General features: G+C 36.2%; 1 protein-coding gene across 6 annotated transcripts in view; it reads right to left on the reverse strand.

Annotated features, from left to right (window-relative positions):
• Nucleotides 1–26,110, reverse strand: part of LOC145665013 (rho GTPase-activating protein 44-like) — a 108,616-nt gene that overhangs the window by 29,048 nt on the left and 53,458 nt on the right. For all 6 annotated transcript variants that reach the window (XR_014127544.1, XR_014127545.1, XM_081732206.1 and 3 more), the window contains exons 9-13: nt 20,300–20,477; nt 18,141–18,350; nt 17,616–17,701; nt 10,624–10,849; nt 5,321–6,068 (exon numbers count right to left, since the gene is read on the reverse strand). Coding sequence is in view for 4 of the 6 variants with exons in the window: in XM_081732206.1 (XP_081588332.1) it covers nt 5,321–6,068; nt 10,624–10,849; nt 17,616–17,701; nt 18,141–18,350; nt 20,300–20,477 (1,448 nt within the window). In the remaining 2 variants the exon portion in view is untranslated. The remainder of the gene's footprint in view (nt 1–5,320; nt 6,069–10,623; nt 10,850–17,615; nt 17,702–18,140; nt 18,351–20,299; nt 20,478–26,110) is intronic.

The following is a 26,110-nucleotide window of genomic DNA, read 5'->3' on the forward strand; positions in this document are numbered from 1 at the left end:
CACTGTACGGCATCAAAAATTAAGATATTATGGGCTGTATAGGAATAGCAGTTTACTCCATAAAGAAAAATAAGCTTAAATTCCTCACTCACAGTGATCGATCTATTTTAAACATTGCTATATCGAGGAAAATGTTTCTTTCTGAAAATAGAGAACTTCGGTACAAGAGTGTTTCATACAAAATTAGGCCAGTAATAAAATCATTTACTTCCACGAACTTATTATCTCTCTGAAGTTTTAAGTTTACGTCATTTCCATAGGATTCCTATTCCAAGTGAACTGTTACTATAAAAATAACAGAAACAATATCCAGTAATAATATCTAATTGTAAATTTTAAAAAAATCGAAAAATTTACAAGATATTTATAAGTTGGTTCACTGTTATATTTATACATTCTTATTACAAAGCAACTACTTCTAAGTGCTTAATTATTTCAAATAATTACAATATTGTGAGCTTACTGAGTACTTCACAGTTCATGATCGTTAAATGTCAGTTCAATCTTGTCTATCGAGTGCTACTTGCTATTTGTTATTTGAGATTTCACACAGAAATTATACATACTACGCACTTTTCATTACACATGAAATCAGAAGATAAGAAAACCTTTCCATCAAATTTTAAACTCATTCTACTGTTGAGACATTGGACGGATTCCAAAAATCCGGTTTTATCTACGGAGATCAATATTGAAACGGGAAGTAGTAAATTTCTAAAACTTCCGGTTTTAGCTAGTGGCGGGCACAAAAACCGGTTTTTCGGTTTTCTTCGAGACCGGTTCGGTTTTCACCGGATCCGGTTTCGGTTTTCTTCAAAACCGATTCCGATTTTTTTTTTTTCAAAATTTGTTCTATTTCTGACTAGAATAGTGTTTCGTTGTTCTCCGGAAACCTATTCCGTTTCCACACAAATAGTTTTATGTGTTTTCCAAAAGTTTTCAGCGAAATCAGTTTCGGTGAAAAACCAAACCGGGTTTTGGAGAAAACCGAAACCAGTTTTGGAGAAAATCAGTGTCGTTTTTTCTAGAAACCGGTTTTGTCCATCCCTAGTTTTCGCAGAGAGATGTTGAAGATGGCATCTTTAACGACGCTGAATTGATTTCAAAATAACCAGTTGTCGCCATCTCTTACCGTTTCTGTTTTATTGCGATCAACGTTCAAACTGGAAACGGTTAATTTCTACCACTTCCGGTTTGAAAAGAGAATTAACTTAAAGGGTCAAACCTACTGTTGGAACACTGAGTGGATTCCGAAAAACCGCTTCTCGATATTTCTTACTGTTTTTGCTCTGATACCTGTCAACAGATAGACATAGCCGTTCATTATATTCTGTTACCAAAGTAACATTCTTAGTTTATGCTGACTTCTCTATTTTTATTATTTGACTAATAAGTGCTGTCGATACCAATAAGGTAATTAGAATGATATATCGTCGGCGTTCATGTAGAAGTCACAAACTCCAAAAACATACGAATGGAGTTATGTATTTCTTCCAGTACGATAAGGATTACATAAGGTGAAATACACGGTATTCTAACATTGTCAGGCTAGATGTAGCAGGTGAAATTTTGATGCTAAGCGTGGTTATCCTTAGCATAACAATGCCATCTGCTACATCTAGCCTCATAATATGTATCAGAAAGTCATATATTTCACCTTGTATATAGTCCTCGTACTGGAAGAAGTACCTAACTCCAAATTGGAGTTAGTGACTTCTGCCTGAACGCCGACGGTATGTTTACTAAAGCCTGTGACAAACATCTTGGCATTTCAGCTAAACGAATAAAACGCAAGCTCTGGCGCGACGTTGCCAAGTGGTAAAGGGTTGTGGGCTATGGCTTAGCTAAGCAGACGAACTACAGCGCGATCAGGTGGCAGGAGATAGACTGAAGTGAATTGTACAAAATAAACGTGGCAATACCGCTGGCCTCTTATTTACTAACAGCATTTAAAGGGAACTTGGAGCGCCGCCTTCAAATGCCAAGATGTTTGTCACGCCGTTTAATTCGTACGATTATATAATGAACATATTTACTAACTTTAAATTTTAAAAAATCTTGAGCTTTAAAGCATGTACAAGACATAAAATCTGCGTTCAGTTTCGAGGCACTCCTCACTTTTTCCTAAGCATATCTAAAAAAGTTGCTGCTACAGAAGACGTATGATTACAATTTGATGAGTTTAAAATAATCTCTATTACGATAATTGTCCATTCAAACCGGAAATGGTAGAAATTTACCACCTTAGGCTTCGCCGCTGTTGTCATAAACGAAAACGGTAAGAGACTGTCAGAAGCGATCCATTGGAATCGATTAAGAGTCCCCAGAGTGAGTTTTAATTACTCTAACCCTCTAATCAAATCATTAATGCTAGAAATCAATAACTTCTGGTTTCAATGTTGTTCGTCATAGAATAAAAACAGTACGAGACAGCGACAAGGAATTGATTCAGTGTCTCAAGAAAAGATAACACACTCACTCACATTTCTCTACTAAAACCGGAAGTGGTAGAAATTAGCCATTCCCAGTTTCAACGTTGATCTCCATAGAGTAAAATACGGCAACATATAAAAGAAGTTTCCTGAAATCGATTCAGTGTCTCAAGAATAGATTCAACTTCCACACTGAACTCTATTCAAACTGAAAGTGGTACAAATTAACAGTTTTCGGTTTCAACTTTGATCACGGAGCAAATATATAAGGAGATAGCGAAAAGAGGAATGTTTTCGACATTAATTCAGTTTTTTTGTTACTGATTGATCCTCCCGACGAACAATTTTATCGTTCTATTGCGACCAGTACTTATAGATGTACTATTTCCAGTTTGAGAATTGAATTCGTGTAATTTGGAAATCTACTGTAGTTTCACAACGGAAAACGAAACTCACTTCGTTTGCTTCTATTTAGTGTTTTTTTTTTTTTTTTTTTTTTTTTTGAAAAATTTGAGTAAGTCCAAACTACAATTCGTAGCCAAACATCTCCACAGGAAAACATTTCAGATGGTTATTAAGCAAGTCAAGGACTATCCTCCTTGCCAAGCTTGGTCAAGATTGGATGAAATGAAATGACATTTTTGAGTTTTACGTACCACGATTATGCCGGCTAGGCTAAAGGAGACGGTGAGCATGAGAAAGGAGTGAGATGATGGAATAAAGAAAGTGGGAGAACCCCGAGGAATACGGTGTTTGTCCACCACAAAGTTCACTTGGCGGGAGCACGGTTTGAACCCGGAACCCCCATGCACCTGAGGTAAACGCTCTACTACTGAGCCTCTACGGCCCGAAGATTGGATTAATTCTGTACATTGCGTACGGTATATGGTGTCCTTCTGTTTATTTTTTCTTTAATGAAATGAAGGAAGAAAATGTAACTGCTAATTGGATTATAGAACTTATCAAAATTTAATAAAACACTAACGTGGATGTGTTCCTGTGGTGATAATTATTATTTTCATTATTTTTCTAATTTTTTATTTACATTTCTGGCGAGATACTCGAATCACCTTTCATCAGGATAATTTTTGGGCTTAAATGAAATTAAATGGAATCTTTTAAGTTTTACGTCCGACGCTTATGCCGGCTAGGCTAAAGGAGACGGTGATGATAAGAAATGAATGAAATGGTGGAATGAAGAAAGTGGTAGCTCGTGTACAGCACTTCAGTGTCGGTAACTAAATTGTTAACATCCATACATTCCAGCACTTTAACAAACAACGAAAACAAACCTATTAAGAGTGTTTTATGAACAAATACTTCTACTTCCTATTTATAAATGACTTAAAAGTGAACTATTTAAGCCAATATAAATTGAGGGGTAAATTTGGATAAGGGCGAAACTAGCAATTCTTCACTTTTTCAGGAGAGCAGAAAAACAAACGCCCTTATCCAACTAACCAACGTATTCACACACTATTTTTGGAGACAGGCGTTCGCTACGGAGCAAAGATATTACCTTAACACCACCTAGACATATATGGACGTGCTCAAACTTGCAGAAAATATGTATATCTTATTTTACCGGAAATAGGTCGTTACGCCCTTACCCAAATTACCTCTGAGCTCCTCCGTGGCTAAGCGGTTAGCGTACGCGCCTTTGGCGTGGGAAGCTCGGGTTCGATTCCCGGCGGGAGCTCATGTGGTTCGGATCCCACGTTAATCAGTAGGTCCACGTCTCATATAGCCTCGCTGCTGAACGGGACGTAAAACTCAAAATCAACTCAACTCAACCAAATTATCCCTTCAATTAATACTTTCTATTTACAAGTTAATCTTACTGAATTTCCGAAACAAAATTGAAAAAAAAAAATGTTCAAGCACTTTACAACTACCACTACAGGAGTAAATCCAAATTAGTATTGTGTTACAAGATGAAAATATAGTTTGAAATTCTTGAACAATATACAGTATACCAAAATAAAGTTTTCCGTTCTCTTAAGAGTGTTCCCACACAAGTTAATGTTATTACAGACACGTTATACGCTTTGGCTGATGCATGTGAAACAACTTGGTCCTCATGTAATGAATCATTGGAAATATGTTTCTAACGAACCTAAAATTATAAAGATTAACTAGCTGAACCTGCGCTCTCTACACAGCGTATCATTCACATATAAGCATGAATCTTCATGTCATTCCTCACATCTGTACATGTCCCTTTACGGACACAATTGAAAGACGTCTTGATAAAAATCGGAAAGGGTATTATAAAGGGGAGATTTTTTTCCCGATTTTTCAATATCTCGCACCGTTTGCAAGCATTTATCCTACTTCCGGTTGGAGTTTCTAATTCATGTATGATCAGTGTTTTCGTTCTTCTTTCACGCAGTATGTAATAAACAAATACATTACACACACACAATTTATTATAATGTCAGTGATATATGGTGTTCATTGGCTCCAAATAATAAAGATTCGTCTTAGTTTGGAGAAATGGTTATCCTTCGGTTTTCATTAGCATTTGGCCATGAAACACGCCGGAGAGACATACTAACCCTGTATACAAATATGTGGTGTTAGAATGTATAACTTGTAGGATACGACGCTTTACTTTTCAAAATTTCAATACTTCTGGTGTACCTCTAAAAATGTAATAAAGAAAACGGCCATTTTTTAAAAAAAAATATTCAATTAGAACTGAACAATCTACACAAAATTTGCAATTAATCAGTGAAAACGGAATCTTTCTAGTGTTTGTGGTTTCCGAGATGATATTGTCAAAAGAACTGGCCACGAACATATAAACTTTTCTTGATCACAAACATATAAATCTAGCATTTTAATATATAGACGGTAAATCAAAGCAATGGTTTATTTAACCTTACCTCGCTTCCTGCTTTATCTGCAGAGCTATCTTCCGCTGACTGCTGAGAGATGCGAAACGATCCCTGTCGTAACGCAAGTGGCCTCTCAGGAACTACTGGTTTACTTCTTTCTCCCTCGGCCGATGACTGCTGTTTCGGACTAGAATTATCTTTACTCACTTCTTGTGACTCCATCAACGGCTTACTTTCACTCACTACCTTCCCTGACTCTCCTGCACTACTTTTCGTTTCATCTTTACTAATAAGAGAAGTTCGTGGAGCGGCTACTGGCGGCCTCAAACTGGGTGCAGGCTTTTCACTTGAATTATCATTGATTTCTTGTATGCTCTCGGGAAGTAACCATCCTATTGTGCCTGGTGCAGCATTCTCAGGAACACAACTACTTTTCTCTACTATTTCCTCACTGCATCGACTTTTCACATTCTCAGCCGGAATATTTGCACTCTCATCACAGTCCGCTAACAATATTTTATCGAATCCTAAGGCAGGCGATTTCTCTTCTTCCTTCACTGGTGGAATATCACCCCGAACACTACTTTTCTCTAGTTGTACATGTTGGATTGTGGCTTGTTGCGTTTCCTTTTCTGAGGAGAACGTTGCGATTCGCTTGGTTAGATTTACATTGGTAGAAGGTCTGGGAGGCTTCTCAGGTTTCTCCACTGGTTGTGTTGGTTCCCGGGTGCACGGGGGTATTGGAGCTGGCTTGTTTTTTCTACGAATTACTGGACGAGGGCTTCCTTGAGGCGGGCTGCAAGCAACACAAAATTATTAACAGTCTACACGCTTAATTTGCCACAGTGCGTAAACTTAATAATAATAATAAGAGAAGTGGATCTTTAAAAAGAAAGAAAAAAAGAAACTACACACAAATCAATAGGACTTTTGTTTTTGGTTTCTTTGTTAAATCCAAAATCTACCAAATAACAATTGAAGTTGTGTAGGATCAGTTGTTTTAGAATCAAGCTTCTGCCACTCTACGTATCATGAAATGTACTGCCTGTTCCCTAAAATTGATTCGGATGTCACTTAAACCAGATTTTCCAGATAGACCTATTGCTTGAGGTAGAAGCCAGTCAAGATCAAGAATAAGAAAATAAAAGGAAGGCAAAATCACTCTCACCTTGAAAGTGGGTGTACATACTTAACCCTGACAAACTATGTTCCGCAGTAACTTACTAAAAAGTTATTCGACTTTCATGAAATATGAACTAGATTTTCTTTAATGCTTCCTGATTGTTTGGGGTTGACAGGAGCAAGTATCCCATTTTGAAAAAGGCATGCTCGTTAAATCCCCTCCTTTCTTCTATTATGAAAATATTATCAATAAATGCGCAGGAAACTTTAGTCGATCGTAATTTAAGAAAACACATGGCGCTACTTAAAAACCACTAGGAGGGACTACAGAAACGCGAAATAGAAAGACAAATGTTATTTATGAAAGAAAAGTGTTTAGTAATGCTTTTTTTTTTTTTTTTTTTTTTTTTTTTTTTTAACACATACAATCTGGCAAATTTTGTTAAGTTAACTAGCACTAATGCCCTCGGAATTCTAATAGGATGATTATCCTGGTACGATTTCGGCAGATACTAAAATAACATGAAATTTGCTAAATAACATGAAAAACAGTTTGTTTTTCATGTTATTTATTTTTTTTTTTTTCCAGTAAACCACAGAGTGGATATTCTCCCTAAGTACAACAAAGCCATGATTATTCGTGGAATTGGATGGCAAGGGCACCGCGGATATAGAAAATCGTGGATAACCCGAAAAAAGACTAACAGTGAGGTGCAAACACACACACACACACACACACACACACACACACACACACACACAAAAGAAGTATTTCAGCATAAAAACTATATTTTTTTTTTTATTTGTATTGCTCAGGTCATGATGAGTGATCAGGGAATGTGACAGCCATGACCAGAACAAAACAGCAGGAGCATACCACTCATCCATGAATTCCGAGAAGGCCTACTCGACTACGATACATAATAAACCTGTCAGTAATGTTCGACCTTTGCACTGTTAGGTCTATTGTATTTTCCCGGTTGTCGGCTTGGGTTAAAATTTGTTTTTTGAGGTTCGCAATTTACCCTCTCACTACGCAGTCAACAATGAATGTATAAAGGTAATCAAGAAAGTTCTATCGCTTCTTCACCCACCACTTTCGAACATCGATATGTTACCCAAAACGTATCTGGAAGGCCATGGATTCTATTGCGGTACAATTTGCTGGGCCGTGAAGCGAAGAAGGTATCACGTGTATTTTGCACTTCTAGTAGGGATTTGAACCGGCGTCCTCTAAGGTGATTCTCCAAGGAATGGAACAGGTGATAATCGGACGGTACATAGTGTTTCCCATCCATAACGCAGAATGGTATCCCGGGTCATCCTAGCCACGTAGGGCTTAGCGTTGTAACAGAAGGACCTCTTTGCGATTCAGAAGTGCTCGCTCCAGACTTTTGAGTTTTCCTTGAACACGGCTCAACTAATAACAGTACACAGTTGCATTGATGCTCTGACCAGCTGGTATCAGATCCCAATACACGAAGCAATGAGCAGTCCCTCAAACACACAGGAGGACTTTCTTCTGGTGCAGTGCTGGTTTCAGCTATTTTGGAACCGGTTGATGGGATGGTAACTAATGATGACGGCGCTGTGGAGCTTAGTACAGGACCCAACTTCTCATCATATGTCAACACCCAGTCCAGAAATGGCTCCTTCCTCAGACGAGACAGCAAGAAACACACATTTCTGCTCGCGTTGCATTCTGGCCTGGAGTCAAATAATGTGGGACCCATGGACCCAACTTGTAGTGCTTCCCAAGTTGATGGAAGTGCTGCCGAATGGTTTCTCCACTCACACTGTATTGTAGTACAAGTTCCTCATAGGTTTGGCCACTATTTGCCTCAATTGCTGCCTAAAGACCTTCATTTTCTATATAAGTGGGTCTTCCGGCACGTGGTGCGTCTTCGAGTTTCGTCACTGTCCTTAAACTTGTTAAACCATCGCTGCACTGTGCGCGTAGTCACGGTACCTCACCAAAGGCCTGGCATATCTTTCGCCCCACTACAGCGGCGTTAGACCCCAGTTTGAACTCGTACAGCATACACGCCCTTATGACGCTCTGTGGAGGTCCCATGTTCACTCTGTCCTTACGCAAGTTCAGGGTGTAACTGAAGTGCCACAACCAGGTATATGTTGAATATACCCACACCAACAACTCAGCTTCGCCTTTATCTCCATTCGCATTCAACTCACGGTGTGAGGGCCAATTGAACACAGACGTCCACAAAAATCGACAGAACTTTCTTGGTTACCTTTATAATTTATTATCACGCAAATCACTCTTTCCAATTCCCATTTTTCATACCTTCCAACAATCGGTTTCAGCTTATCAGAGTAGCGTTCTACTTCGGAACGTCCACTATTGTTGGAAATACTGATATTTACAATGCAATTTATTTTAATGTTTCAGAATATACAGTACTTATTTCCATGCGGAGTGTCAGACCGCAGTGACTACTTATGAAAAATAGTTGAGTTCGACTGCAACAGGGTTTAAAAAAAAAAAAAAATAATAATCGAGGCATTCGTGGATAATCCGCGCCATGAATCACCCGTTCGCGGATAATCAGGACTTTAGTGTACCTAATTCAGGTTAATGAGTGAATATCTGTCTACACACTATGCTTTACGTCAAATATGCAACAACACACAAATATAATCTAACATAATATAACATATATCATAATCTAATCTAACATATATCAAACATTCAGTAAATCACAATGAAGCATGTTTTCCTTAAGAATTTCATATCCTCATTCAAATTCTGATTTATCATTGGATTTGGTAAGACCGATTATATCTATGGTATCTTATCTAAACTTTTCGTATGAATCTGTTATTTGCCAAGCGATAATCCCAATTATTTAAACTGATTAGAGCGCCAATCAGATATAGCCACAATATATATTAGTATTTGAATTCATTTATATTGAGCCGAAGACAATGTGCATTCGCAACCCCCCGCCGTAAGATAGCTACAAACCGAGCAACAATATCTTGTTAGTCACTGTGGTCAAGTGGAAGTCTGATGCCAACGAAGCTGAACAAATTTATTGTGGCTCTTTCCGAAGTTAAGTTCAGTGTGTTACACATCGCAGAAATGTGTAAACTGTGTAATTTTCATGTAGCTCATGCCACTGTCAATCATATTATACGGAAATATGCGGAACAGAGTCTTGAGCCCACTATACCGACGCGACCAGCTAGAAACCGGTCTCCCGTGAAGACTATTCGCCGCTATTGCGTGTGGTTCGGCGTATGGCGACCTCCGAAAATCCTACCAACAGTGTATGATGGCCTGCAATTACCGCACATCTCAGGCGACAATCAACTGCGCCATTTACAAGGACTTACGCCTCATGATCATTTGCAACAGCAGTGTGCACGTCGTGAAACCATGTCCTGTGGCTGTGTGAAAGAAGAACTGCAGGAGGCTATTATGAACATCGTCTCACGAGTTATCAATTGAAGTTTGTTGTTACTCTTGATAAGGCGTGGAGTTACCTCACAGACTATGGTAAATTTCGTGCCATTCCATACGGATCTGTTGACGCCACGGGCCGAAGCACGTTCATCCGCCAGTGCGCAGATAGTTTCATAATTATGGCTGGTTTCTTGTATAGGGGCAAACTGCAAATCCGAAAAGTGAAACGACAATGCTGCGTACTACCAGACTCACGTTCTGATTCAAATGTACCAGCATGAAATCCCACCACGGTACGGACAAGAAATGAATCAGGTTAAACTGCATCAAGATAAAGCATTCAGCTACACGGCGAAAACATCACTGGAATTCTATTATGCATGGAACAGGAAGCTGAAACTGCGGCAATTCCCTTCTCTGGCATCCCTGTCAAAAGTCCAGATGCCAACCAATTGGACTATTGTGATTCGGGACTCCTCAAGCGGCACCTGTTCTATCATCGAGTCCCCACCGTCTCCGGCCTGTGGAAATCCTGTAAAGAACATTACTGCACCTATGATCCAACTGCAATACAGTGCTCTGCAATGGAAACTTCAATGGGAGTCAGTGGAGATGCCCTGAGGAAACACGTGATTTTGTAGATAAGACGCACATTCAAATTCGGTTCAATATAAATGAATCAACCTCTGTAACAGAAGAAAGGGATCTTTTTATAACATATATATGTCCCATATTCATATAAATTTGACTACGAGAGTCGGAACCTGTACAACCTGTACGAGATAATTAAGCTTAATCTTACCTGCTGTGATCTGACAAACTGCTATTAGACTGAGCACGTTTCATGTCCCCCTCATAGTTGGTAGTTATGTTTACAAGGTCTCCACTGCTTCTTCTATGATGCGTTAGATCAGCATGATGGCTGCTACTCGGCGTATTTCCACTTGCCACCAAGCCATTTGGCAAATTTGATTTCACTGGGAATTCACTATGTTCCGATTTAGGTACAGTTAAATAGAAGTCCATATCTAAAAGGAAAAAAAAAATGAAATGAAATCTTTAAGTTTTACGTCCCACGGTTATGCCGGTTAGGCTAAAGGAGACGGTGATTATGAGAAATGAACGAAATGGTGGAATGAAGAAAGTGGGAGGAAACGGGAGAACCCCGAGAAAACCCACGCACACGGTGTTTGTCCACCACAAAGTTCACTTGGCGGGAGCAGGGTTTGAACCCAGGACCCCAAGCACCAGAGGTGAACGCTCTACCACTGAGCCACCGCGGCCCCCATATGTAAAAGGAAATACTATACAGTCAGACTTCGAACAAATCAAATCAATAAAGTAACCAAAATCAGAGTGTAAAAGTTCAAATATGTCTCAGGCTCTCAAGAAGAAAGAGCAACTAAATTATTTTTATTAACAACGATTAAACACTTATCTTAAATACCTGAAGAATCATTAGTACGTAATATTATTTCGGTATCTTGGCTGCTATCAAGATCTCATCAGAATTATTGTGAAAGAGATATCTTCTAAAAAAGGGTTAACATATTTCAAGTAATATACTGCAACTACTTAAGTCCATAAAGTTCTATTACTACACAGTTGACAAACGTTTTACAATCTCGAATAGATCAAGATGGCAGCAAAAACATCAAAATCTCATTGCATACATTTTTAAGGCATTTCAAGTGAGTTATAATTAAATATTTACCTAGTAGGGTTGATACATTATGATTGACAGTTACAGGCATTTGATGTCCTTTTGATGCCGCGTTGTTTCAATATATCCAGAACTTTTCAAAGATTACAATTACTATTTTTAAGTCATTAGTTATGGAGAGCATTATATTTTACATCATTACAAAAAAGAATTTAAAGGGATATACCATTTCAATTTTTTTTTTTTTTTTTTGAATGAAAACTATTTGGGTGATTAATTTTCGGGCGTGTGGAACACATTATATTTTGTATTACTCACCTATTAAAGTACCTCGAACAATTTTTCTTTCAATGTTTCGAGTTTCCGATTGTAACACTCGAAAGAAATACTGTTGGGTGAGATTGCTGTTAAATTGAACAGTTCTTATTTCAAAAAGTGCATACAATATGGATCTTGGTTTTCATTCGTACAAGATAATAAATGTTTTTTTTATTCATTGAAACGTTGGCTCAAAGGAGTTTAAAAACCGACACGAATTTTAATTTAAAGTCCTAGGGTATGCCCTCTATACTAAAAGAGACAGATGATTAATGAAAGTGAATGCTTATAAATGAATTGGTGAAATGACAATGTGGGAGCAAACAGGAGAACCGCGAGAAAACCCACGGACACGATGTTGTTCACCACAAGCTCACATGGCTCGGCATCGAACCACGAACCTGTCGCACCAGAGATGAACATTCTGCTACTGAATCATTCTGTCTCTCGGCCCGCGGTGGCTCAGTGGTAGAGCGTTCACCTCTGGTGTTTGGGGTCCCGGGTTCGATCCCAGCCCCCGCCAAGTGAACTTTGTGGTGGACAAACACCGTGTGCGTGGGTTGCCTCTGGGTTCTCCCGTTTCCTCCCACTTTCTTCATTTCACCATTTCATTCATTACTCATCCTCACCGTCTCCTTTAGCCTAACCGGCATAACCGTGCGACGTAAAACTCAAAGATTTCATTTAATATTTTAGTTTTCATTCTGTCTCTCCGACCCTTTTTATACAGAAGTTCATACTACAAAGATGTAATATGATTACAGCTGAAGTTTCTTCGCTATTGTTGATAAAAATGGACATCAAGCGTTGAAATAGTATGTTCCTTATAAAATAGCGACACTTACAAGATAAGTCTTTGATTATAATTCATAACGTGCGTCTGATGATCTCTCTAAACAAAATTTAAAGTGAGTAATTAGTCGCCATTAAAAATGTACCTATTATGGTAAATTTCTATTTTACTCTATTCTTATTTTCACTGTATTTCCTTATCAACATTTGCTTTTCATATACTTACTTTTCTTTAATATTTTGAAAACGGATTACTAACGTTTCACTTTGAAAATAACCAACTTTCATGTATGGACAAAGAACAGAAATCTTACAAAATCTGACAAAATAGTTATCTGATAATCTTTTACTTAAAGAAGCTCTTTTACTCTCTAAAGCGCAGAAACGGTATGACATCTTTAGTTTAATATTTTACAAGTACGCTCTGTAGGCTAAGGAAATCGGACCATTGTTCGGTTAAAATGCAAATGAACAATGATGGAAAAAAAAAAAATTGAAGTAGTTGGATTTTTGTGGAGATTTTATTTTGATGTATTCAGCATTCCCTAAAACGTACCCTTTATTTGAGCCGTGTTTTTTTTTTTTTGGGGGGGGGACGATGGGGGGAGGATGGAATTTTAATTTTTTGCAATTCTCTCGAAAATTATAATTTTTTCGAAGAAAATAGTTATAAGGAAAACTATAGTTTATAAAATTCTACCCCCCACACAGAAAAAGCCCTTACACTTTTCTGTAGAACCAATCTTTCAAAGATACAGACTGAATTATGTCTGAACAGAAATATGGTGAGGCTAACTTCAAACTGCAAAATACCTGGAAAATTAAGCATCGAACGGAATGTTCGACATTAATATTTTGGAGGAGAAAATTTACCTTTGTTAAAATTACCCCGCTCCTCCCCCTGCAAGTGGAATGAGAGGTAACTTTTGTAAACTCAAATGGGAACTCTCATTTTTTTATTGCAGATTCGGATTCTGCGAAGAAAAATTAGTAAATTTTATTCGAAACATTTTTCTCGATCCATAATAGATGACGCTGAAATGAGTGAAAACTGGTTTAAATAAGATTTCTTCAATTAGAAGCCTCCTAGTCCAGAAAAGTTGGACAAAGAGAGCAGAACAACGAGAAAATTTCGCTGTCAAAATATAAAGAAGTATGTAGTACAAGTGACAATGAAGCGTTGCCTCTGTCAATATCCAAACCAACTAACATGTACGTTCTTTGCTAAATTTGGGCTTAAATGTCATCGGGACTGTTACCAGTTAGCTTAGCAACCTCAAAAAGTATGGATTCGGCACTACTCTTATAGTCATTTTATTTTTCAAACCTTCTAAACAATAAAGCAGACGGGACTAAACTTGGACCTAAACAGAATCGAGAGTGCCACTTTTCACCTCAGCAATCCCGAAAACTATGGATTTGACTATCATCTAACTACGGACACTAATACCAGTTGTACTCTATTATTTTTAAGTCAGACCCTTCCCACTCCCCTCGGTGCTAAGGTTGTCTTATCCACACAGTTTATTCTTTTTTAAAATTGACTTCTTCTCAAAATTCTTCTTCTTTTCAAAATTGACTTTATAAGTAGGGTTTACTTTTCCAAACCTGAGAAGCTCGCGAATTCTCTATTTTGACAAATTTAAAAAACACATCTTTCCCTTTTAACTCCTTCCTCTTCCCTTAGGACACGCACCAAAAAATTCAGAAAAGTCTATGGTTTCTTCCAGACTATGGTCTCTTCGATGCAATTACTTGGAAGTACGTCAAGCAATTGAACGTGAAACACTCGGCGTTCCATGGGAAGAATAATTGTTTATTTGAAATACTTGAAAATAAAGAACTGAGGAGAATAAATAACGAAGACTGTCAGAAAATAAGAAACCGAGTAGAATAACTATAGTTGCCTCTGTCAAAAGTAAAGAATTTAGTAAAATAAATAACAACTAACCACGAGCAACGTCTTTAGCGTTGTTGTCACTGTCCATTCCCAGGTCATCTGACATGCAAGTTGTTGACTAAACTAGGGCTTAAATGTCATTGGGAATCTCACTAATCAGCTTAGCGACTACAAAAGCTATGGACTCGACACTAACCTTAGTCATTTTAGACATTTTATTTTTCAGGCTTCATTTCCTCCCATTCCGTGCCGATAGGGGTTAAATAAATATGGAGTTAAACGGTATCGAGAGTGTAACTATTTATCTTAACGACCCTGACAACTACGGTCGTTGTCGATTATTTTTACGTCACCCCCTTCCCCCCTAGGGATTCTTGCCTCCACAGTATTTTTCCAGATTGTGAGTTATACGTGTACGTCAACTTGTTTATAGAAATGAGGTTACACACCGAATTTCATCTTCCTTAAATGAGAAATTCTCAACATAAGGAGTGCGATTTAAGTTAAGGGAACTTTGAATTTTTGTAATAACTTTTTTATTTCTTGAGAAATCACAACACATTTTAATATAATAAACAAATGATATCTGAAAAAAGAAGTAGTTTACTATTTGACGCTGTAGACACCCTTACGGCCGATTTCTCGAAGCTTGAACAGGAACTTCTGGAAAAGCACTTGTCCACTACTTTTCGCCACTTCTTTTGATATTTCCGACCACTTTGTTTTGCATATCTTTCACAACCTTGATGAAAGTAAGTTTTTTTAGCCATTTCGTGTTTAACTAGAGCCCAAAAATGCTCAATGTTTCTTGCCTGAGGAAGTTCTGGCGCGTTCTCGTTTTTACCGACAAACCCGATACCAGCATCAGTAAGCGCGTCTCGCACTTTTTTCACATAATGCGAGGATACCATATCGAGCCAAAACACAATATCATGTCCGGTGAACTCTTTTTGTATCCATAGAGACAAAACCTTTTGAATGTACTCTAAATACTGGTCACCGTTGATTGTCCCACTTCGAACAAGAGCAGACGAAACTTTACCGTTTGTCACGATCGCTTGTCAGATCAAAAACTTTTTCGTATACCTGTCTTTGGGTTTCACGAACTTGCTAGGATTAAGTTGACGTTTACCAATGTACAATACATACTTGGAAACAGGTACGAACGCTAAATTTTGGTAACAGTAAGTTTCATCATCCATGATCACAATCTTGTTCGCGAACTTCTTGTCGGAGAGTTTGCGGCAGTTGATCTTAGCGCGCTTCTTCTGTTCGTCTGTATAAAATGGTGCACTTTTACATGTTTTAACCTTGAATCCGTATTCTTTCTTGATATTCCTTACACTGAATTCAGAAATTTGATATTTTCGTCCTAAAAAACGGTTTGAGAAGTTAGGGGTCTTCAAGAGTTCTCGTCTAATCGAACTTTTCACTTTTTGTGTACATTTTGAAATTGAGCAACCAGATTTTTTCTTTCGTGATGCTTCACCAGTCTCCACATAATTTTTCAACATTCTATGCACTGTACTATAAAGATATTCACACTTAAAATGGTTTAAAGCAGCCATAAAATCACATGTCCACTGGTTCTCGTAGAATTGGATAAGCCTGTCGCGGACAGCCTTGCTCTGTTCGGCTGTCATTCACTTCCCGTTTAGGTTTACGCGCTCGAACTTAGCATACACTCGTGAGATACTATGACAAGCAAAGGGTGAAACTTTCATTGAGATCGAACGAGTGGTTTTTGTTTTATGCATGCTTTTTGCCAGTAACCTTAACTTAAATCGCACTCCTTATTCTACTCTTTTCATAAATTTTATACCACCTCCTTCCCTTTGAAGTCCCCTCCAGCCCTTTTAGGATAGAACTAAGAAGTTGTATATAGTCTACGATATCTTCGATAACAATTCCTTTGAGGCATGCCAAGTTAACTATGTGGATTTGTGTACCAAACACACATTTATTTTTATACGTAAGGTAAACTATCTCTTCTACTTTTGAGTTCCCATCCTCCTCTTTTAGAATATGGATAAAAGATTTTAAATAGTCTGCAGTCTCTTCCAGATTATGGTTTCTTTTAAAGTCACGTAAACGGCTTGGGTTTGTATAACGGACAACAAACATACCAACATTCATCTAACGATCTTTTTTGTCTAGAATTTTATGAACTATATCTTTTGATAACTATTTTTCTCGAAAAGTTAATAATTTACGAGATAACTGCAAAAGACTAAAATCTCTTTCCCCCTTCACAAACAAACAAACAAACAAACAAACAAACAAACAAAAAAAAAACCTACGGCACAAATTAGAGTACTTTCCAGGATATGCTGAGGACACCAAAATTAAAGTTTCAACAAAAACCCAGCTTGTTCAAAATTGTTTCTAAGTGAAAGTTGAATTTTACTGCGCTAATAGCTCACCAATAGAATTGTAAGTGCTTTCATAGCTGTTATACAGTCAAGTCAGAATTGTTGCAATAATAAGATAGGAAATGTGATTCGGCATAGCAACTCATTAAACATCTTCTGATCTAGATGCCCCACGAGATGGTGATCCTAATAGGCTTCGTAACGCATCAAAAGCTTAAGGTTAGTGTAAAGGGACAAGTTTTCCCGATAGATATCACTACAGTCTTCGTATCTCTCCCATGTATTTTTTTATCTTTCACGAAAATGTACAATTTCTCTTACAAATTTCAACCTAGAGACTTCAAATTTTTAGAGAAGGAATTTCATAACCTATAAAAGGTAACAATCCGTGCCGATTTTTTATTTAAAATTTTCTTCATTGTTGGAACAGTTCCATTGTTAAAGGTTTAGATATCCATTTCAACAAAGAAGAAAATTCTAAATAAAAAAATCGACACGGATTATTGCCTTCGGTACATTATGAAGTACCTTTCCTAAAAATTTGAAGTCTGTAGGTTGAAATTTGTAACAGAAATCGTGACTTTTCGTGAAAGGTAATTTAAAAAAATAAATAAAAAAAAGAGATACGAAGACTGTAGTGCCATCTATCAGCAAAACTTGTCCCTTTAAACCAACCTTAAGTAAATTTCAATTTTATTATACAGCCACCATACTATTTTATAACTTTCTGAAGAAAGAAAAAAAATTACCTTTGCTTCGAGGGAAAAACCAGTCTGCGTAACTAACTAGGCTATCTACAATGATACTATGTAAACCAGCAGTACTCATGTTCATCCTGCAAAGAGAAAGGAAATAGGTAAAATCTCAAAGGACCGAAACCTCACAGAAAATATATTTCAGAACTGAGATTCCCATAATGGTTAGAAAAGGTGAAAACTGGCAATGCAAATACTCTTACACAATTGTTTTTTTCTTTCTATTCCCAAGGCAGAATTTGCAACGGTTGCACTATCCTAATAAAACATGCTGATGCTGAAAAGAACTTCTCAATACAAGTCTATTATTTCTGACAGAAGATACCATTACTATGTCATATTTCGTGTACTGCATATGTACTGTGGTGTTAATTTACAGCTTTATATTTTTGGAAGATGTTACATTAATACCGTAACACCACTAAAACGCTGTTTTTTGAATTTGAGAAATGATTTTTGACTAAACAATGATATTTGCATACGTCTGTTCATCAAAGACATCACCTTATATATACTTACCCAATTGTGCTACTTTCATCTTTTTCCGGCCAAATAAGATTTGGAGCTATTACAATTGCAATGTTTTGTGGACTCATTTTATTTATTTCTTGATTGCGTGATAACGTACTCAGAAACTTTATTAAATATTCTAAGTTGTCGAAATTCGGTTCCGGAAGTTTGTGCACCACTTGCCATAACGCTTGAAGTCGCTCATTTGGAGTCTGAATTCTGAAAGAAAAAATAAAATTCTTCAAGTAAACGAAAATAATTCAAACATTTTAAATTACTTCCTATTGTGGTACATTATTTTATAATGAAAAGCTATATTATCAATTTCTATCCTATCTTTATATACCCTCAAGTCAGAGTGCTTGGTATGTTCTATATTATATATATATATATGAACAAACTCCATGGCTCTAGATAAGTAGAGTAACAAATAAAACACAGTTCTGACCAGAGCAGAATGAAATATATTAAAAACTATACTTACAATGTGTTACAGTTTCATGAGTGTTTGTGTCTGATGAAGAGGACGTTAGGTCCTTGAAACTGTAACACATTGTAAGTATAGTTTTTAATATATTTCATTCTGCTCTTGTCAGAACTGTGTTTTATTTGATATATATATATATATATATATATATATATATATATATATATATATATATATATATATATATATATATATATATATATATATATATATATATATATATATATTCCGTCTTCCCATAAATATTTACTAACCTCTAATATGTGGTGGGCAACTAATGCTCAAGGCTAGAACCACAGTAGTGAATCACTGTGATCACTGTGTTAACGAATTACAATAGAGAAAAGGTTTCTATTAAGCAGTTGGCACATACTCTGATGATTATGAGAATCATATTGCTGTAATAACGATGAATAAAGCACAAACTCATCTTTGGTGATGTTCAACAAACTTAAGAGATTGAGTATTATGCAAAACTTTGTCATCGAAAATTTCATTGAGATTAGAACTTGTGTAAGAATTGTATAATTGAGGAATTGTGTAAGTGTGTAATTGAAGAAAAAAAAAGTGATCTTTGAAGGTGGATTGGTTAGGGTAGAATGGGGAATCTTTTTTTGTTTGTTTGTTTTAAAGACCACATTGGCAACGTCTCAAGAAGGCCGAATATAATTGTTTTGAATAGATCTAATACTTGTAATTGTTTAAGAGTTATTAGTTATATAATTAGATTAATAATTTACATAAAAATGTACAACACTATCTCATTACAGATGTTCTGCCATTATTGGAGGTTACTTGCCGCAACTGAGAAGCTTGTATGCTCCACGGTCTTCAGCTAATCTCTTCACGTACGATTTCTCTGTTTTGATATCGTCCATTAATTTAACTCTACTTCGCCCCCTCCCTCTCTTTCCCGCCACCATACCCTCCAGGGCGTCCCTCATGATACAGTTCCTTCTTAGCCAATGTCCCAACCAGTTTCCCTTCCTCTTAATATCTAAAATTGTTCTTTTCTCTCTCACCATTTCTAACACTCTCTCATTCATTTTCCGCTCGCATCAGCTAATTCTTTCCATTCTTCTCCACACCCACATTTCGAAAGCTTCCAGTTGTTTTTCATAATTTTTGTATAATGTCCATGTTTCTGACCCATACAGTACAATACTCCACACGAAGCATTTTATGAGTCTTTTTCTCATCTTTTTATTCAAGGTCCCACAAAATAGTATTTTCTTCCTCCTAAAGGATTCTTTTGCCATTCCTATTCTTGGTTTTATTACATTCTTATTCTTGTTTTTACTTCATAAAACACCATAACATATTAACAAAAATAAAATAAGAAAATTTATCATTAATTTACTCTTTCAGAATGATATTTCTTGAATATGTCAGATTCCTTTTATAATTTCACAACAGGCCCACAAGGCCAAACTTTATGACTCTGATGGCCTTAATTTCTCCACTCGTGGTCTAGAATGTATCAAATGAAAGACTTTTACTTCCAAAGTAAACAACTTGAAGAAAATGATACACAGAGTGAAAAATCAGCATAAACTTCAGATTAATTAGGTTTCGTACTTGCTCATATGGTATTCAACTACAAAAGAAACTGTTCAGAAGAAGAGGAAATGTTTTGTCTATGTATGACTACGAAGGTTCAACAAAAGTTTTCTCATGTTACCTGGCCGCAAGCATCCATTCCTCATACAGTGAATGGGTCAACAGAGGTTCAGGTAAGTCTCTTAGGTATGATTTTAAGGCACCAGCAATCACATGTGGATCTCTGTACTCTTGTAGAGTCTGAAAATTCATACATCCAGCATCGAAGCTCATCTTCATTCTCCGTACTTTGGACGTCCCTGAAAAGTATACAATTTCTAATAATAAATAAATTAATTAATACATAAATTGGATTCTTCCTATGAATATGTCAACCACAAAAAGTTATATAAAATTTGTTTCATGCGTATAAGATTCTAATAATGATTAGTGTCTTATTCTATTCTGATTAGTGCAACGTGTGATATTCTTTTTCTCATTACTGCTGTTGTTTGTTTTAAATGAATAATCGTCATATTTCACATCAAAGAACTGGAATTACGATAACTTGTGAGCACCAGCAAAGACAGCACTAGAACATTTTCCATGTCCAGTATGCTTTAAACAAAGATAACCTAAGGGACATTCCATGTCAAATCAACAAGTCATCAGACTTGACCATCTCAGATTTTTGTAAAAATTGGTGCATAGCTTTATTACAGTGGGAGATGAAAAAAAATCTCAAATATTATCCCTCTCCTCCTGAAAGTGTCCCCACACAGGGTGTTCAAAAATTGCCAAAAGGAGCATTTTTTCAGTTACAGTGATTATTAAAAATTGTCATAAAATGGTTAATATATGCAGTAGAGACATGAAACAAACACCATCGGAAAGCATAAAGATTCCTCTATAAGTTGTTTTATATTAAGAAACCTATATAAAAAATAACACTTCAAAAATTAAAATTAAAATTAAAATTTTGAATTTCGCACAGAAATGTCCCTGTGAATTTGTTCAAAATTGCCCAGATTGTAGTCTCATATGTGTACTAAATCACCACAAAGTTTTCTTTTGGGCACTCAATGGGGTCCGATTCAAAATTCAACATAAACCAAACAGCAAGATATTGACCATGTAAATATCTGGGTTCAGATCGATAACCATTTGCCTGTAGCTATTTACCTGCAGCATGAAACGAATTTATCTTCAACTTTATTTGTTTCTTGATGTATTCATTTGAATTTACACAATTATCCACCTTTCGAGTTATTTAGACAGGTATTACGTTTCCGAACATTACTCGATACAAGTCATTATTCTTGTTAGTCAGTACAAATGTTCATAAATTTATATTAGCTACATCGATACATGTTATTTTCATTCCTTTGTTTCAAGATTGCTGTTACAGACATGTGGAAGTGCATCACTGAAATAGGAAAAATAATTTATTGACTAATTGTTTGTGCTGAAAGTGTGTGAAGCGATTGTGAAGAGGGCCACTGTGTTTCATAACACATTCGATACAAATATTGTGAAAGGGAGGGAAATTTATCCCTCCCTTTCATAATAAGTTCTATAACAGCAATCCTGAAACAAAGGAATGAAAATAACATGTATCGATGTAGCTAATATAAATTTATGAACATTTGTACTGACTAACAAGAATAATGACTTGTATCGAGTAATGTTCGGAAACGTAATACCTGTCTAAATAACTCGAAAGGTGGATAATTGTGTAAATTCAAATGAATACATCAAGAAACAAATAAAGTTGAAGATAAATTCGTTTCATGCTGCAGGTAAATAGCTACAGGCAAATGGTTATCGATCTGAACCCAGATATTTACATGGTCAATATCTTGCTGTTTGGTTTATGTTGAATTTTGTATCGGACCCCATTGAGTGCCCAAAAGAAAACTTTGTGGTGATTTAGTACACATATGAGACTACAATCTGGGCAATTTTGAACAAATTCACAGGGACATTTCTGTGCGAAATTCAAAATTTTAATTTTAATTTTAATTTTTGAAGTGTTATTTTTTATATAGGTTTCTTAATATAAAACAACTTATAGAGGAATCTTTATGCTTTCCGATGGTGTTTGTTTCATGTCTCTACTGCATATATTAACCATTTTATGACAATTTTTAATAATCACTGTAACTGAAAAAATGCTCTTTTTGGCAATTTTTGAACACCCTGTGTGGGGACACTTTCAGGAGGAGAGGGATAATATTTGAGATTTTTTTTCATCTCCCACTGTAATAAAGCTATGCACCAATTTTTACAAAAACCTAAGATCGTCAGGTCACATTTTGTCATTTCATTGGTTGATTTCACATGGAATGCCCCCTAATTGAGTAATTCTCTCGCCATGTCGATAAACGCAGGTAATGCTGGAAAATTTGGTGATCCAAAAGACTCAAAAGTAATTATTCAAACATGGAAAGTTTTCCTTAATAAATTATCTTGTAATCGAATCTTTGTATAATCTTTACTCACTTCTTTTAATTTAACCCTTGATAGTGAATGTTACGTAATGGCTTCAAAATAACAGGGAGATATTATCACTTTCTTTGTGCGGCGGAATTGTAAGCAATATATTTGCTAATAGATGCTGTAGGATACATAATTTAAGTAGAACGTTCTTGCCTTGTATCTCATGTAAAGCGATTCACTAATACCGTTTCAGTGTATTCTATATACTTTCTTCAGTACCATCTTAAAAGTGTTTAACTGGATATAGTTTTGGATTCCTCCAAGTAGCTATGTTTTGTTTAAATATAGCAATTGTTAATAGTTTACTAAAATTTCGTTATTTCTTCACTTACAGGAAGTACATTAACATCTAAAACTATATTAATATTTATCAACAGTAACAATATTTATGAACAGTAACACACGAGTTTCCGTAAAAGGAAAATACTGTGTCTACAGTTTCCGAGGATTACGTTTTATTTTATTTTATTTTATTTTTTATTTTTTTATTTTTTTCAGCTCCATAGAAAGGAAGAATCCAACAATGTATCCAGTATAGTAATTTTAAGATTACTGGAAAAAGTGCTAGAGCACACGAACTCTACGAGAGGGTATCAAGAAGTTAGTGCAATCACCGAGAAAATGACGAACTACGAACTCCCTCGGAATTATATAGTTAGGTCCTTCTACGCTAACCATGAAAATTCTAGACTCGTTACAACAATTCTTTCTTTCTCTTTTTGCAGGCAAATCACTGAAGGTGAGATGATTAACAAGCTTGAAGCACAGAGAGTCATTAAGTTCTTCCATCTTCAGAGGGAATCACCAAAGCAGATTCACGAAAAGATGTAAGAAGTCTATGGGAATGACTTTTCCAGAAGAGAAATCGAGAGGACGCTGCAATAGAAACGTTGCATTGCTGTGAGGTGGATGAAGATTACTTTTTTGGTAGGCTAGTGACAATGGATCAAAGCTGAGTTTATCTTTATGACTCAGAAACAAAAGAAATGAACAAACAATGGAAACGCCCCTCCTTTCCCATCCCTAAAAAGGCACGAGTGCACAAATCGCCGCGAAGGTGATAATTTCCGTTTTCTGGGACTGGGTCATCATGACAGCTTACCTACCACAGGGGCAAACTATTACTAGTACCTATTATTCCCATCTCCTGACTATTACAAGAAGAACTGAAGAAGAAACGCCATGAATTAATCACAAAAGGGGTGATGTTCTTGGCAAACAATGCACCAGCTCATTTTCCCATGCATTCATGATGCAGTGGAATTAGAATACGAAATATTACCCCACCTCCCATACTTACCTGATTTAGCACCAAGTGACTTCTTTCTCTTCCCAGAAATGAAGCTGTGAAGTGCAGAGTTAGTCTCTGTACTTAATATGCATAACAAAATGCCGATTAGTTTATTTGCATATTAATATGTAAGCTACCTATTTGATATCAAGAATAATAATCATTAATTTCTTTAATCTATAATATATTTGAATACTATGTTTTGGTAGACAATAGTTACATACGACAGCAACTAAATACATTTCCATAGAGGTAGTTACAACAGTGCTCGCTATATATTGCATAATCCCGGGTAGAAATGGTTCAGTTTATTTTATTAAGATAATTATAAGGAAGTAAATATTATTGATTGTATGCTGAGAAAAAGAAAAATCTAATCCGGTTGAAAGTATGAAAGCTAGGACGCTAGAATGGGTGAACAACTTGTTTTTTCTTTCTTTGGTGTCATTCGTCTACCTCCAACACCCAGAATTTAACAATTGCTACCCCATGATGGCGAAGAAAGCTAGATTAGCTTCTCAATACGCATCATCTAGCTACAAGAAACCATCCATCAAGATAAGAATGGTTTTATAATGTGAGGATAGCACCACTGCCGTTCACTCTCTTCTCTGCCATTGTATTAAAGCTATTTTGGGGAAGAACTAGCGGGGCTTCCTTTGGGTAACGAATTCTAAGCGTGGCCAGAGAGGTTTTTGTCTACTTTTCCCAGAATGCACTGTGTTTCAAAAGTTTGAGCTTTTAATTTGATTCATTTTTATAGTAATATCAATAGACGCTGTCTTATGTAACTTAATATTCTTGGAATCAGACCGATAATTCAGAAGTAAATTAATCATCGCGTATCTCTACGTTAGAGTGTTTTATACTCTCATTGTGGTAAAATAAAAATGCGAAGTTGAGCAACACTTGTGTCTTCTTCCGTGAGAAAAGCATGCTTGCTTGCAGACGACTTAAATTCTCACAACATGATGGAAAATACTTCGTATTTGTAAATAAAGTATTGTCAGTGTATGTTTAAAGTATATGTTCTCTATAATATATTTGTAATATTGTTTGAAAGTGATATCATGTGTAAGAAGCTGCAAAAGTCTGCTTTAAAAAAAAAAAAAAAAAAAAAAAAAAAAAAAAAAAAAAAAAAAAAAAAACCAGGGTGAACTCAATTGTTTACCATTTGAAGGCAGACACTTTTTCTTCTTCGTCGTCTTCTACCATGAGAGTAGGTGGCGACACAGGGCAGCGTGGTTTATTAAATGAGTGGATGAGAGAGAATCGAGAAGTGTGATGTTTAGTTTGCTGGATACTTTCTAAAGAATTTTTCTATGCATATCATATATATTATCCCGAAGAAATACTGACTACTATTATATATTCAGTTCTACTGAAATTGTAACAAGAGGAAAGTTACAGAGAGATAAATAGGAACCAGTTGCAGTTTGCGATTGTTTCAAATCTCACATAGACGACACACGAAGCACACCTCGGAGTGCTTGACCTTTTGCGAAAAGGTTAGCAACAGCGGGGGCAAGTCAACACAAAGGGGGTGTTTAGTTTGGTGTTGGTGCCCAAAAAATAACAATATTATAGTGAGTTCTGTTTTGTGCCCGGAGACGACATAATGTTTTTTTTTTTTCTTTAATGTGTACGATACTACAGAAGTGTGTTGGAAGTGTTGAGTGGTACTGCAAGGGACTACCCCATATTCGATGTAAGCTAAGGTTAAATTAATATACAGTGCTACTTAGTGTCTCCCGATAATAAGCTGGATTTACATTATGAATTTTAACCAATAAAAGTCCGTAAGATATACAAACTTCACTTCAACTGTAACAACAGTACGTTCATTGTGCTATTTCAGGCCTTAGAGCTAAGTTTTACGTGGATATCTTAGTGATGTGGGGATAAGTTTGAAAATCTTATTCAGTTCATCTCCACTCTGGTGACACACGCTCATATTCATTCTCGTGCAGTAACTGCGAGACATGGAGAACAGTCCCTACGAGAACTGTGTCTTAGGTGGTATTAATACTTCCAAGAAAAAACGAGACAGGTGAAACATAGTATATTTAGTCTTATTATATATATATTCTTCCTTTAGCCACTAATAAAACATTCAAACTGGACGTCTTTCAGCAGTCAATTTTTTTCTTCTTTTAATACCAT

Source organism: Thermobia domestica, chromosome 11 (genome assembly GCF_964235325.1).
Source record: "Thermobia domestica chromosome 11, izTheDome1.hap1.1, whole genome shotgun sequence".
NCBI lineage: Eukaryota > Metazoa > Arthropoda > Insecta > Zygentoma > Lepismatidae > Thermobia > Thermobia domestica.